This window comes from Electrona antarctica (assembly GCF_951216825.1).
Source record: "Electrona antarctica genome assembly, chromosome: 15".
Taxonomy (NCBI): domain Eukaryota; kingdom Metazoa; phylum Chordata; class Actinopteri; order Myctophiformes; family Myctophidae; genus Electrona; species Electrona antarctica.
The window spans coordinates 8,742,947-8,755,271 of record NC_136796.1 but is presented as its reverse complement, the minus strand read 5'-3'; the positions used below and the strand labels follow the sequence as shown (position 1 = coordinate 8,755,271).

At 51.5% G+C, this 12,325-nt stretch overlaps 1 protein-coding gene across 17 annotated transcripts in view; it reads left to right on the top strand.

The window, feature by feature from the left end:
* Positions 1-12,325, top strand: part of clasp2 (cytoplasmic linker associated protein 2) — a 145,329-nt gene that overhangs the window by 41,353 nt on the left and 91,651 nt on the right. For all 17 annotated transcript variants that reach the window (XM_079523486.1, XM_079523482.1, XM_079523481.1 and 14 more), the window contains exon 7: positions 3,633-3,703. In XM_079523486.1, the coding sequence (XP_079379612.1) occupies positions 3,633-3,703 (71 nt within the window). The remainder of the gene's footprint in view (positions 1-3,632; positions 3,704-12,325) is intronic.

Sequence of the window (12,325 nt, the reverse complement as noted above, 5' to 3'; positions counted from 1 at the left end):
GCTTCCATTCTAGCACGCGCTGCGTGTGTGTGACTTCACCTAGTAACAGGCAGGAGATTGGAGGGTGCTCTCCTGACAGCCGTCACACCGTTAGGTCTCGGGTGTTTTTGGTTTGATGTGGTGGTGGTGGTTGTTGTTGTATCGCTGTAATATCAGCCATGCTTTGGTTTTACATATGTCGTACTGTGTGTTTGTGTTCTGAGATGGTTGGACGTGACATGTTTATGTTGTGATTTATGTCTGACCGCCAGACTGAACTCTGAGAGATCCTTGCCTCTTTAGTATGCAGTCAATTCCCACCATTAATCTCTTTTAGTGTGTGTGTGTGTGTGTGTGTGTGTGTGTGTGTGTGTGTGTGTGTGTGTGTGTGTGTGTGTGTGTGTGTGTGTGTGTGTGTGTGTGTGTGTGTGTGTGTGTGTGTGTGTGTGTGTGTGTGTGTGTGTGTGTGTGTGTGTGTGTGTGTGTGTGTGTGTGTGTGTGTGTGTGTGTGTTGTGTCTAGAGCTCCATCAGCGTTGGTGACATGCTAGACACGCCCACCTGCGTGCCTACACTCACACACACACACACCATCTCTCTCTCTGCCGGGGATGTATGTGCTGTTGTGTTCACTGGGGATTCACCACACCTTCGCTGTCTGTAGGTCAAAGCTGTGCGTGTGTGTGTGTGCATGTCATCCATTATAGTCTGACATGTCCTCCCGAGTCCTCCAAGGATAGAAAGATGAGGACAGTCCTGCAAATTGAGGCCATTTTATTGGTCTCCAGTTGTGAAGTGTCCTACTGTTAAAGGACATATTTTATTATATTAGTTTGGTTTAGGTTAGGAGAAGGTTTAAGTACCGTTTAACTGCATTGACCCTGACGTGGCCTCTGGTGTGACTATTCTCATGGCAGACTCCTGAACAGTGCTTGTGCCATCATGGCACCCCGGGGGTCTCTGGGGGTCCACACGTGCCCCCTGCTATGACTATTCTCACGGCAGACCCCTGAACAGTGCTTGTGCCATCATGGCACCCCAGTGGTCTCTGGGGGTCCACACGTGCCCCCTGCTATGACTATTCTCACGGCAGACCCCTGAACAGTGTTTTATAGCAAGTTTGGTGCGGATCAGAGCAACGGTGCACCTCGCTTTGTCACGTCCACCGCCACAACTTTAAGATTATTATTAGTACCAGAATTGAAGGGCAAGGATCCCGAGTGCGGATGGCAATTTGGAGGAACAATGGTTACCGAGAAGCAATGAAACATTATTATTTTCTTGTTATCTGTCAGCCCGTGGATTTGAGGAGGAGGATGCAGCACACAATACATGTTACCAAAACGGCTTCATGGATTAGCGTTCACAAAGTGTCACGTCACGTTTTAGCCAGTATAAATCCCATGACAAACCCCAGCCCGTCGGCTTAACCCAGATTTTGCGTTCCTGCGTTGTGAGCTTGTAGGTCGGCTATTTTCCTCAATGCTTGCCTCTTTCTTACATAAGATGTGACACTTTGGCCAATTTGGTATTGAAAAGGTCTTAAAGGTCATTCAATTGTCACTATATTTAGAAATGAGAACACAATGCTGCAAATGAAGCTAATCATCTGGGAATGTGGGGTCCAACTCCAGACCCCCAGTTTGTGAACCACTGGACTAATGCATAACAAGCCTTGAAATGTAATAAAAAAACGTTGAGAACCAGTGCTTTAGGAGAAGTTGAGTATAAATAAACCATATTGCAGTCATTTATCACAGTCTTCTCTTTAGCAATGCTGTTGACAGCCTGCTGGCTGGAACAATACATTTCCCATGGCCTAATTTAACGGTACTGCTGATTTTATGCTTACTCAGGTTGGTTATTTTCAGTGGTGGAAAAAAGTACTTGCATGTTTTACATGAAATGAGTTTTCTTCGACGGGTGGCTGGCATCTCCCTTAGAGATAGGGTGAGAAGTTCAGTCACGCGAGAGAGAGACTCAGATTAGAGTCGCTGCTTCTTCGCCTGGAAAGGAGCCAGTTTAGGTGGTTCGGGCATCTGGTTAGGATACCTCTCGGGCGTCTCCCTAGGGAGGTCCTTGAGGCATGTCCCACTGGGAGGAGACCCCGGGGCAGACCAAGGCGCAGTTGGAGGAAACACATTGACTCACTGGCCTTGGAACGTCTCAGGATCCCCCAGGAGGAAGTCACCAATGTTGCTCTGGAGAGGGAAGTCTGGAGCTCTCTGGTGGAGCTGTTGCCCCCGTGACCCGACTACGGATAAGCGGCTGAAGATGGATGGATGGATGGATGGATGGATGGATGGATGGATGGATGGAGTAAAAGTACAATATTTGCCTTTGAGATGTAGATGTAGAGTAGAAGTTAAAGCAAATTGGAAATACTGACAAAAGTAAAAAATAAATAAAAAATCACACCTGTAGTGTGTAGGGGGCAACATCCAGACCCCCAGGAATGCACCCGGTTCCGGTGAGCTTTCTCGCGTCCGAAACGGTCGAGAAATGACGGTTACCGAGTGTGGGGGCTCCCCGGAAAACATCCGGACGCCAGGAACATAGCCAGGTGGCCGGCCCAGTTCCGGCAAGCCTTCCGAAACGGTCGAGAAATGACCAGAGTTATCGTGTTGCAGCTTTCCGTGCTCGTCCGTGCTAGGACGCACAGACAGACAGACAGACAGACAGACAGACAGACAGACAGACAGACAGACAGACAGACATACATAGTTACATTCATAGCTGCGTAATGGAGCGGAGCCACCGCAAAAAAAAAACCCTCAAAATTGTACTTAAAATTTGAGTACCTGTACTTAAGTTACTTTACACCTCTGGTTATTTTCGTACAATACAGCCAGTAGCAACATTGCAGACATCATTAATTTACTTTATGAAGGGTTCTGCCAACCGTGTGTGAACACACACAGATACTGTTAAGCTCCAATGTTACGTTCAACTTCACTTGAGTGTAACTTGCTCTGACGCGGTGGTTGATTCTATTAACCTCGTTAAACGGGATGAAGTTGTGAAATGTGAATGGCTCTGGTTGTAAAACACTCAGGAGTGTGCAGCGGAACTGGGGAAAAAAGGGCACAAGAAAGAGCTTTTCTGTGTGCAAAAGCAACAATGGAAAACGGAAGAAAGAAAATAATTTGATCATATGGGGCCTTATGGCTTATGGAAAGCATGCAGTCATTGGAAAGGAATGTGGCGGGGCGGGGGGGTATTTTGAAATACAATAATAAATGATGATAAAGTTTAAAGTTCTTATCAAAACAAAGATACAAAGTGCTCTATATGAAACTACGGCCAAAATGAAATATCGTCGACGACGGAATAAAAACATGATGATTATTAATGATGATTTTGTTTAGTTTTTTCACATTGTTTTCTTACATGGCTGCCAGAAAGTCTAGAGACAGTTTTCTCCCGACCCTTTTGGAGTGAATTTAGATATTGGCCTGTTATTGTTAATAGACACTGTAATGTATACACAGCAGTTTGTATAGGGTCAGGGGTGTGTGTGTGTGTGTGTGTGTCTGTGTCTGGGTGGGGGGGGGGCATGACAGATACACTTGGCCTGCCAAAATGTTTCATAAGTTACTATTTTTCTTTTATTCCATGGGTCTAACCTGTCTGTCTCTCTGTTTTCTCTCTGCAGGTTACAGACGATATTTGGCCGTTTTGATGAGGCCTTGAGTTCGGGCAACATGGCTCTGAGCCCCGGCCACGGTCAGTGAACATTCTATTCCTCTCTCTCTGCTCTGGTGGCCTCTTCTGTAGTGCCCATTGCCAAGGACCCGACCACAACCCAATTTAGACCGGGCATAGCATCTGTGTCATTGTAGTTGTTAGTACTATATATTGTTGCTAAAAACTGCTTATCGCCATATAAAGTATAGCAAGCTCGAAACGCGGTGCGAAGCGACCCGTTTTGAGCTTGTAGATCTGCTACGAGCTCTTTTTCTATTAGAATTTTGAATTAAGCTCTTTTTGAATCGTGAAAATTAACAGTTTTGGACATGAGGTTTACAGTACACCCGGCAGACAATAGGCCTACAGTATATAGCAGCGGTTCCCAAACCTTTTTGGCCACGCCCCCCCTGTTACCTCCCAAACTAGATGACGCACCCCCTGTTACCTCCCAAACTAGATGACGCACCCCCTGTTACCTCCCAAACTAGATGACGCACCCCCTGTTACCTCCCAAACTAGCTGACGCACCCCCTGTTACCTCCCAAACTAGATGACGCACCCCCTGTTACCTCCCAAACTAGCTGACGCACCCCCTGTTACCTCCCAAACTAGCTGACGCACCCCCTGTTACCTCCCAAACTAGCTGACGCACCCCCTGTTACCTCCCAAACTAGCTGACGCACCCCCTGTTACCTCCCAAACTAGCTGACGCACCCCCTGTTACCTCCCAAACTAGATGACGCACCCCCTGTTACCTCCCAAACTAGCTGACGCACCCCCTGTTACCTCCCAAACTAGCTGACGCACCCCCTGTTACCTCCCAAACTAGCTGACGCACCCCCTGTTACCTCCCAAACTAGATGACGCACCCCCTGTTACCTCCCAAACTAGCTGACGCACCCCCTGTTACCTCCCAAACTAGCTGACGCACCCCCTGTTACCTCCCAAACTAGCTGACGCACCCCCTGTTACCTCCCAAACTAGCTGACGCACCCCCTGTTACCTCCCAAACTAGCTGACGCACCCCCTGTTACCTCCCAAACTAGCTGACGCACCCCCTGTTACCTCCCAAACTAGCTGACGCACCCCCTGTTACCTCCCAAACTAGCTGACGCACCCCCTGTTACCTCCCAAACTAGCTGACGCACCCCCTGTTACCTCCAAACTAGATGACGCACCCCCTGTTACCTCCAAACTAGCTGACGCACCCCCTGTTACCTCCAAACTAGATGACGCACCCCCTGTTACCTCCCAAACTAGCTGACGCACCCCCTGTTACCTCCCAAACTAGATGACGCACCCCCTGTTACCTCCCAAACTAGCTGACGCACCCCCTGTTACCTCCCAAACTAGCTGACGCACCCCCTGTTACCTCCCAAACTAGCTGACGCACCCCCTGTTACCTCCCAAACTAGATGACGCACCCCCTGTTACCTCCCAAACTAGCTGACGCACCCCCTGTTACCTCCCAAACTAGCTGACGCACCCCCTGTTACCTCCCAAACTAGCTGACGCACCCCCTGTTACCTCCCAAACTAGCTGACGCACCCCCTGTTACCTCCCAAACTAGCTGACGCACCCCCTGTTACCTCCCAAACTAGCTGACGCACCCCCTGTTACCTCCCAAACTAGCTGACGCACCCCCTGTTACCTCCCAAACTAGCTGACGCACCCCCTGTTACCTCCCAAACTAGCTGACGCACCCCCTGTTACCTCCCAAACTAGCTGACGCACCCCCTGTTACCTCCCAAACTAGATGACGCACCCCCTGTTACCTCCCAAACTAGCTGACGCACCCCCTGTTACCTCCCAAACTAGATGACGCACCCCCTGTTACCTCCCAAACTAGCTGACGCACCCCCTGTTACCTCCCAAACTAGCTGACGCACCCCCTGTTACCTCCCAAACTAGCTGACGCACCCCCTGTTACCTCCCAAACTAGCTGACGCACCCCCTGTTACCTCCCAAACTAGCTGACGCACCCCCTGTTACCTCCCAAACTAGCTGACGCACCCCCTGTTACCTCCCAAACTAGCTGACGCACCCCCTGTTACCTCCCAAACTAGCTGACGCACCCCCTGTTACCTCCCAAACTAGATGACGCACCCCCTGTTACCTCCCAAACTAGCTGACGCACCCCCTGTTACCTCCCAAACTAGATGACGCACCCCCTGTTACCTCCCAAACTAGCTGACGCACCCCCTGTTACCTCCCAAACTAGCTGACGCACCCCCTGTTACCTCCCAAACTAGCTGACGCACCCCCTGTTACCTCCCAAACTAGATGACGCACCCCCTGTTACCTCCCAAACTAGCTGACGCACCCCCTGTTACCTCCCAAACTAGCTGACGCACCCCCTGTTACCTCCCAAACTAGCTGACGCACCCCCTGTTACCTCCCAAACTAGCTGACGCACCCCCTGTTACCTCCCAAACTAGCTGACGCACCCCCTGTTACCTCCCAAACTAGCTGACGCACCCCCTGTTACCTCCCAAACTAGCTGACGCACCCCCTGTTACCTCCCAAACTAGCTGACGCACCCCCTGTTACCTCCCAAACTAGCTGACGCACCCCCTGTTACCTCCCAAACTAGCTGACGCACCCCCTGTTACCTCCCAAACTAGCTGACGCACCCCCTGTTACGTCCCAAACTAGATGACGCACCCCCTGTTACCTCCCAAACTAGCTGACGCACCCCCTGTTACCTCCCAAACTAGCTGACGCACCCCCTGTTACGTCCCAAACTAGATGACGCACCCCCTGTTACCTCCCAAACTAGCTGACGCACCCCCTGTTACCTCCCAAACTAGCTGACGCACCCCCTGTTACGTCCCAAACTAGATGACGCACCCCCTGTTACCTCCCAAACTAGCTGACGCACCCCCTGTTACGTCCCAAACTAGATGACGCACCCCCTGTTACCTCCCAAACTAGCTGACGCACCCCCTGTTACCTCCCAAACCTTTTTGGCCGTGCACCCCCTGTTACCTCCCAAACTAGCTGACGCACCCCCTGTTACCTCCCAAACCTTTTTGGCCGTGCACCCCCTGTTACCTCCCAAACTAGCTGACGCACCCCCTGTTACCTCCCAAACCTTTTTGGCCGTGCACCCCCTGTTACCTCCCAAACTAGCTGACGCACCCCCTGTTACCTCCCAAACCTTTTTGGCCGTGCACCCCCTGTTACCTCCCAAACTAGCTGACGCACCCCCTGTTACCTCCCAAACCTTTTTGGCCGTGCACCCCCTGTTACCTCCCAAACTAGCTGACGCACCCCCTGTTACCTCCCAAACTAGATGACGCACCCCCTGTTACCTCCCAAACTAGCTGACGCACCCCCTGTTACGTCCCAAACTAGATGACGCACCCCCTGTTACCTCCCAAACTAGCTGACGCACCCCCTGTTACCTCCCAAACTAGCTGACGCACCCCCTGTTACGTCCCAAACTAGATGACGCACCCCCTGTTACCTCCCAAACTAGCTGACGCACCCCCTGTTACGTCCCAAACTAGATGACGCACCCCCTGTTACCTCCCAAACTAGCTGACGCACCCCCTGTTACCTCCCAAACCTTTTTGGCCGTGCACCCCCTGTTACCTCCCAAACTAGCTGACGCACCCCCTGTTACCTCCCAAACCTTTTTGGCCGTGCACCCCCTGTTACCTCCCAAACTAGCTGACGCACCCCCTGTTACCTCCCAAACCTTTTTGGCCGTGCACCCCCTGTTACCTCCCAAACTAGCTGACGCACCCCCTGTTACCTCCCAAACCTTTTTGGCCGTGCACCCCCTGTTACCTCCCAAACTAGCTGACGCACCCCCTGTTACCTCCCAAACCTTTTTGGCCGTGCACCCCCTGTTACCTCCCAAACTAGCTGACGCACCCCCTGTTACCTCCCAAACCTTTTTGGCCGTGCACCCCCTGTTACCTCCCAAACTAGCTGACGCACCCCCTGTTACCTCCCAAACTAGATGACGCACCCCCTGTTACCTCCCAAACTAGATGACGCACCCCCTGTTACCTCCCAAACTAGATGACGCACCCCCTGTTACCTCCCAAACTAGATGACGCACCCCCTGTTACCTCCCAAACTAGATGACGCACCCCCTGTTACCTCCCAAACTAGATGACGCACCCCCTGTTACCTCCCAAACTAGATGACGCACCCCCTGTTACCTCCCAAACTAGATGACGCACCCCCTGTTACCTCCCAAACTAGATGACGCACCCCCTGTTACCTCCCAAACTAGATGACGCACCCCCTGTTACCTCCCAAACTAGATGACGCACCCCCTGTTACCTCCCAAACTAGATGACGCACCCCCTGTTACCTCCCAAACTAGATGACGCACCCCCTGTTACCTCCCAAACTAGATGACGCACCCCCTGTTACCTCCCAAACTAGATGACGCACCCCCTGTTACCTCCCAAACTAGATGACGCACCCCCTGTTACCTCCCAAACTAGATGACGCACCCCCTGTTACCTCCCAAACTAGATGACGCACCCCCTGTTACCTCCCAAACTAGCTGACGCACCCCCTGTTACCTCCCAAACTAGCTGACGCACCCCCTGTTACCTCCCAAACTAGCTGACGCACCCCCTGTTACGTCCCAAACTAGATGACGCACCCCCTGTTACCTCCCAAACTAGATGACGCACCCCCTGTTACCTCCCAAACTAGATGACGCACCCCCTGTTACCTCCCAAACTAGATGACGCACCCCCTGTTACCTCCCAAACTAGATGACGCACCCCCTGTTACCTCCCAAACTAGCTGACGCACCCCCTGTTACCTCCCAAACTAGCTGACGCACCCCCTGTTACCTCCCAAACTAGCTGACGCACCCCCTGTTACGTCCCAAACTAGCTGACGCACCCCCTGTTACCTCCCAAACTAGCTGACGCACCCCCTGTTACCTCCCAAACTAGCTGACGCACCCCCTGTTACCTCCCAAACTAGCTGACGCACCCCCCACATGGAAATATAAATTGCATAAGCTATATAGAGACATATATTTCCTATTTATCCACATAGATGCACATATATTGACCTGAATACAGTATGGCATATATATGCAGCATAGGCTATATTCTGCATATACTTGCCATATATTGGCATAATATGTTAATATATTTAAAATAAAACCATAGCACCACCATTAGCCTTTTCATGTCGCGCACCCCCTAGAAGGCGTTCGCGCACCACAAGGGGTGCACGCACCACAGTTTGGGAACCACTGATATATAGCAACATGATTTTAATATAAAAAAATACATGCATAATTGAAAGGTCTTTTTAGAATCGTCCTCGGGTCTAAATGGCTTAATGTTTCTTTGCTTGCTGGAGAGATGAACTCTTGCCGAAATTAGATTGTGTGTGTGTGTGGTGTGTGTGTGTGTGTGTGTGTGTGTGTGTGTGTGTGTGTGTGTGTGTGTGTGTGTGTGTGTGTGTGTGTGTGTGTGTGTGTGTGTGTGTGTGTGTGTGTGTGTGTGTGTGTGTGTGTGTGTGTGTGTGTGTGTGTGTGTGTGTGTGTGTGTGTGTGTGTGTGTGTGTGTGTGTGTGTGTGTGCGCGCGCGCTTTTTTTTTAATGTGCATATTTGTCATGCGCCTGTGCCTCAGTGAGCGAGTGCATGTGGAATAGCATTGCCAACAGCTCCTGTAAGCAGGTCTAATAGGATTACCATGTGTGTGCGCGCGCGTGTGTTGCTGGGTGTTTTCCGGCAGGCAGAGGCCAGGCTGTTTGTTGAATGTTTGACCGTCAAACTGGTGTGTGTGTGTCTGTGTGAGAAGAAGCCACAGGGTTTGGCTCTCCTCTGTCTGTCTGTGGTGTTATGATGATGACATCAGTGAACCAGGGTGTTTTATTGACGGGATGTGGGATTGTCAAAGGAAGGACATTGTGACACACGTGGATTAATGTCCTCTGTCGCCACGACTGAATTCAGTGGTTTGGATTCCATAGAAGCCATGCATGTCTTCTCCAAATGTAATAAAAATGCCCATCGAATATAGACACAGCTTTTGGACAGTTCAATGGGTCCATGGATGCAGTCTTGTGGCCTCCACTTTAAAAATAACTCCTCCATATAAACACAAACATCGTGACGCATCTGTCAGCTGCAAGGTCCCTGTGGGAGGAGGTGCGCATCCCCCTCACCTGTAGCCATGCGTCTGTGTCACTGAGACTGGGTGTCACACCTCATCTACACTGCCAGCGACTGCACGCGAACCATGAAATCTCATTAGAATACATGCTTTTCAATGAGACTGTCCTGACGTACCGCGAGCATGCAGCGACGTTGTCCACCCCTCCCATATTTGCTTACAGAGTCTCTCTGCAAGCAAATATGGGAGGGGTGGACACTTGTATTGGCAAACACTTGTATTGGGTGAGATCTACACGTTGCTGCTTCTTCTCTTGGAAAGGAGCCAGCTTAGGTGGTTCGGGCATCTGGTTAGGATGCCTTTCGGGCGTCTCCTCCTAGGGAGGTCCTCGAGGCACGTCCCACTGGGAGGAGACCCCAGGGCAGACCAAGGCGCAGTTGGAGGAATTGTATCGACTCACTGGCCTTGGAACGTCTCGGGATCCTCCAGGAGGAAGTTACTAATGTTGCTCTGGAGCTGGGAGGTCTCTGGTGGAGCTGTTGCCCCCCGCAACCCGACTACGGATAGGCGCATTAGGCGGTTGAAGATGGATGAATGGATGGATCTACACGCTACTATTTATTGGTTATTTTATTGGCTCAGGCTACGTCGCAACGCAATGACCGGCACTCCATATCAGGACAGTTTTTTGCATGATATCGCGGCCGTAACACTCGCTCCTTGCCTGTGTACTGTAGATGAGGTTGCTGTCCGACAGCCAGCCACCATAGGCTGGCTGTCCCAGGCTGGTTCCATGCAGCTCAGAGGGACATGCAGAGGGGAACAGTCTCCTCTCCAGCCTGGTTACATGCAGCTACAGAGGGACATGCAGAGGGGAACATTCTCCTCTCCAGCCTGGTTACATGCAACTTGGAGAGGGACATGCAGAGGGGAACAGTCTCCTCTCCAGCCTGGTTACATGCAACTTGGAGAGGGACATGCAGAGGGGAACAGTCTCCTCTCCAGCCTGGTTACATGCAACTTGGAGAGGGACATGCAGGCAAGGGGAACAGTCTTCAGCATGGTTACATGCAGCTACAGAGGGACATGCAGAGGGGAACAGTCTCCTCTCCAGCCTGGTTACATGCAACTTGGAGAGGGACATGCAGGGGGAACAGTCTCCTCTCCAGCCTGGTTACATGCAACTTGGAGAGGGACATGCAGAGGGGAACAGTCTCCTCTCCAGCCTGGTTACATGCAACTTGGAGAGGGACATGCAGAGGGGAACAGTCTCCTCTCCAGCCTGGTTACATGCAACTTGGAGAGGGACATGCAGAGGGGAACAGTCTCCTCTCCAGCCTGGTTACATGCAACTTGGAGAGGGACATGCAGAGGGGAACAGTCTCCTCTCCAGCCTGGTTACATGCAACTTGGAGAGGGACATGCAGAGGGGAATAGTCTCCTCTCCAGCCTGGTTACATGCAACTTAGAGAGGGACAAGCAGAGGGGAACAGTCTCCTCTCCAGCCTGGTTACATGCAACTTGGAGAGGGACATGCAGAGGGGAATAGTCTCCTCTCCAGCCTGGTTACATGCAACTTAGAGAGGGACAAGCAGAGGGGAACAGTCTCCTCTCCAGCCTGGTTACATGCAACTTGGAGAGGGACATGCAGAGGGGAATAGTCTCCTCTCCAGCCTGGTTACATGCAGCTACAGAGGGACATGCAGAGGGGAACATTCTCCTCTCCAGCCTGGTTACATGCAGCTACAGAGGGACATGCAGAGGGGAACATTCTCCTCTCCAGCCTGGTTACATGCAGCTACAGAGGGACATGCAGAGGGGAACATTCTCCTCTCCAGCCTGGTTACATGCAGCTACAGAGGGTCATGCAGAGGGGAACATTCTCCTCTCCAGCCTGGTTACATGCAACTTGGAGAGGAACATGCAGAGGGGAACAGTCTCCTCTCCAGCCTGGTTACATGCAACTTGGAGAGGGACATGCAGAGGGGAACAGTCTCCTCTCCAGCCTGGTTACATGCAACTTGGAGAGGGACATGCAGAGGGGAACAGTCTCCTCTCCAGCCTGGTTACATGCAGCTACAGACGGACATGCAGAGGGGATCATTCTCCTCTCCAGCCTGGTTACATGCAACTTAGAGAGGGACATGCAGAGGGGAACATTCTCCTCTCCAGCCTGGTTACATGCAACTTAGAGAGGGACAAGCAGAGGGGAACAGTCTCCATGATACAGAGTCTCCTCGTCCTTGGCCAAGGGAGCAGGGGAATGGAGCTGTGGGAGCATGGTGGTTAGGTGGTTTAACTCTCTGCTTGCCAATTCACGTTGACGTGTTTTCAACGTGATGATGTATTCGGGATGTGCAAGATGACATCACGCCACACAACAACCTGGGTCCTGTCTGTGGTCGTGTGCTGTAGCCCGCATAACACCTAAGACAAATGTTTATTCAGCCAGAGTTGTATCAGCCTGGTCATAACAAAGAAGACAAAAAAATGCGACCCAATGCCTCCCTGCTTGGCACTCAGCATCAATGGTTAGATTTGGAGTTTCCC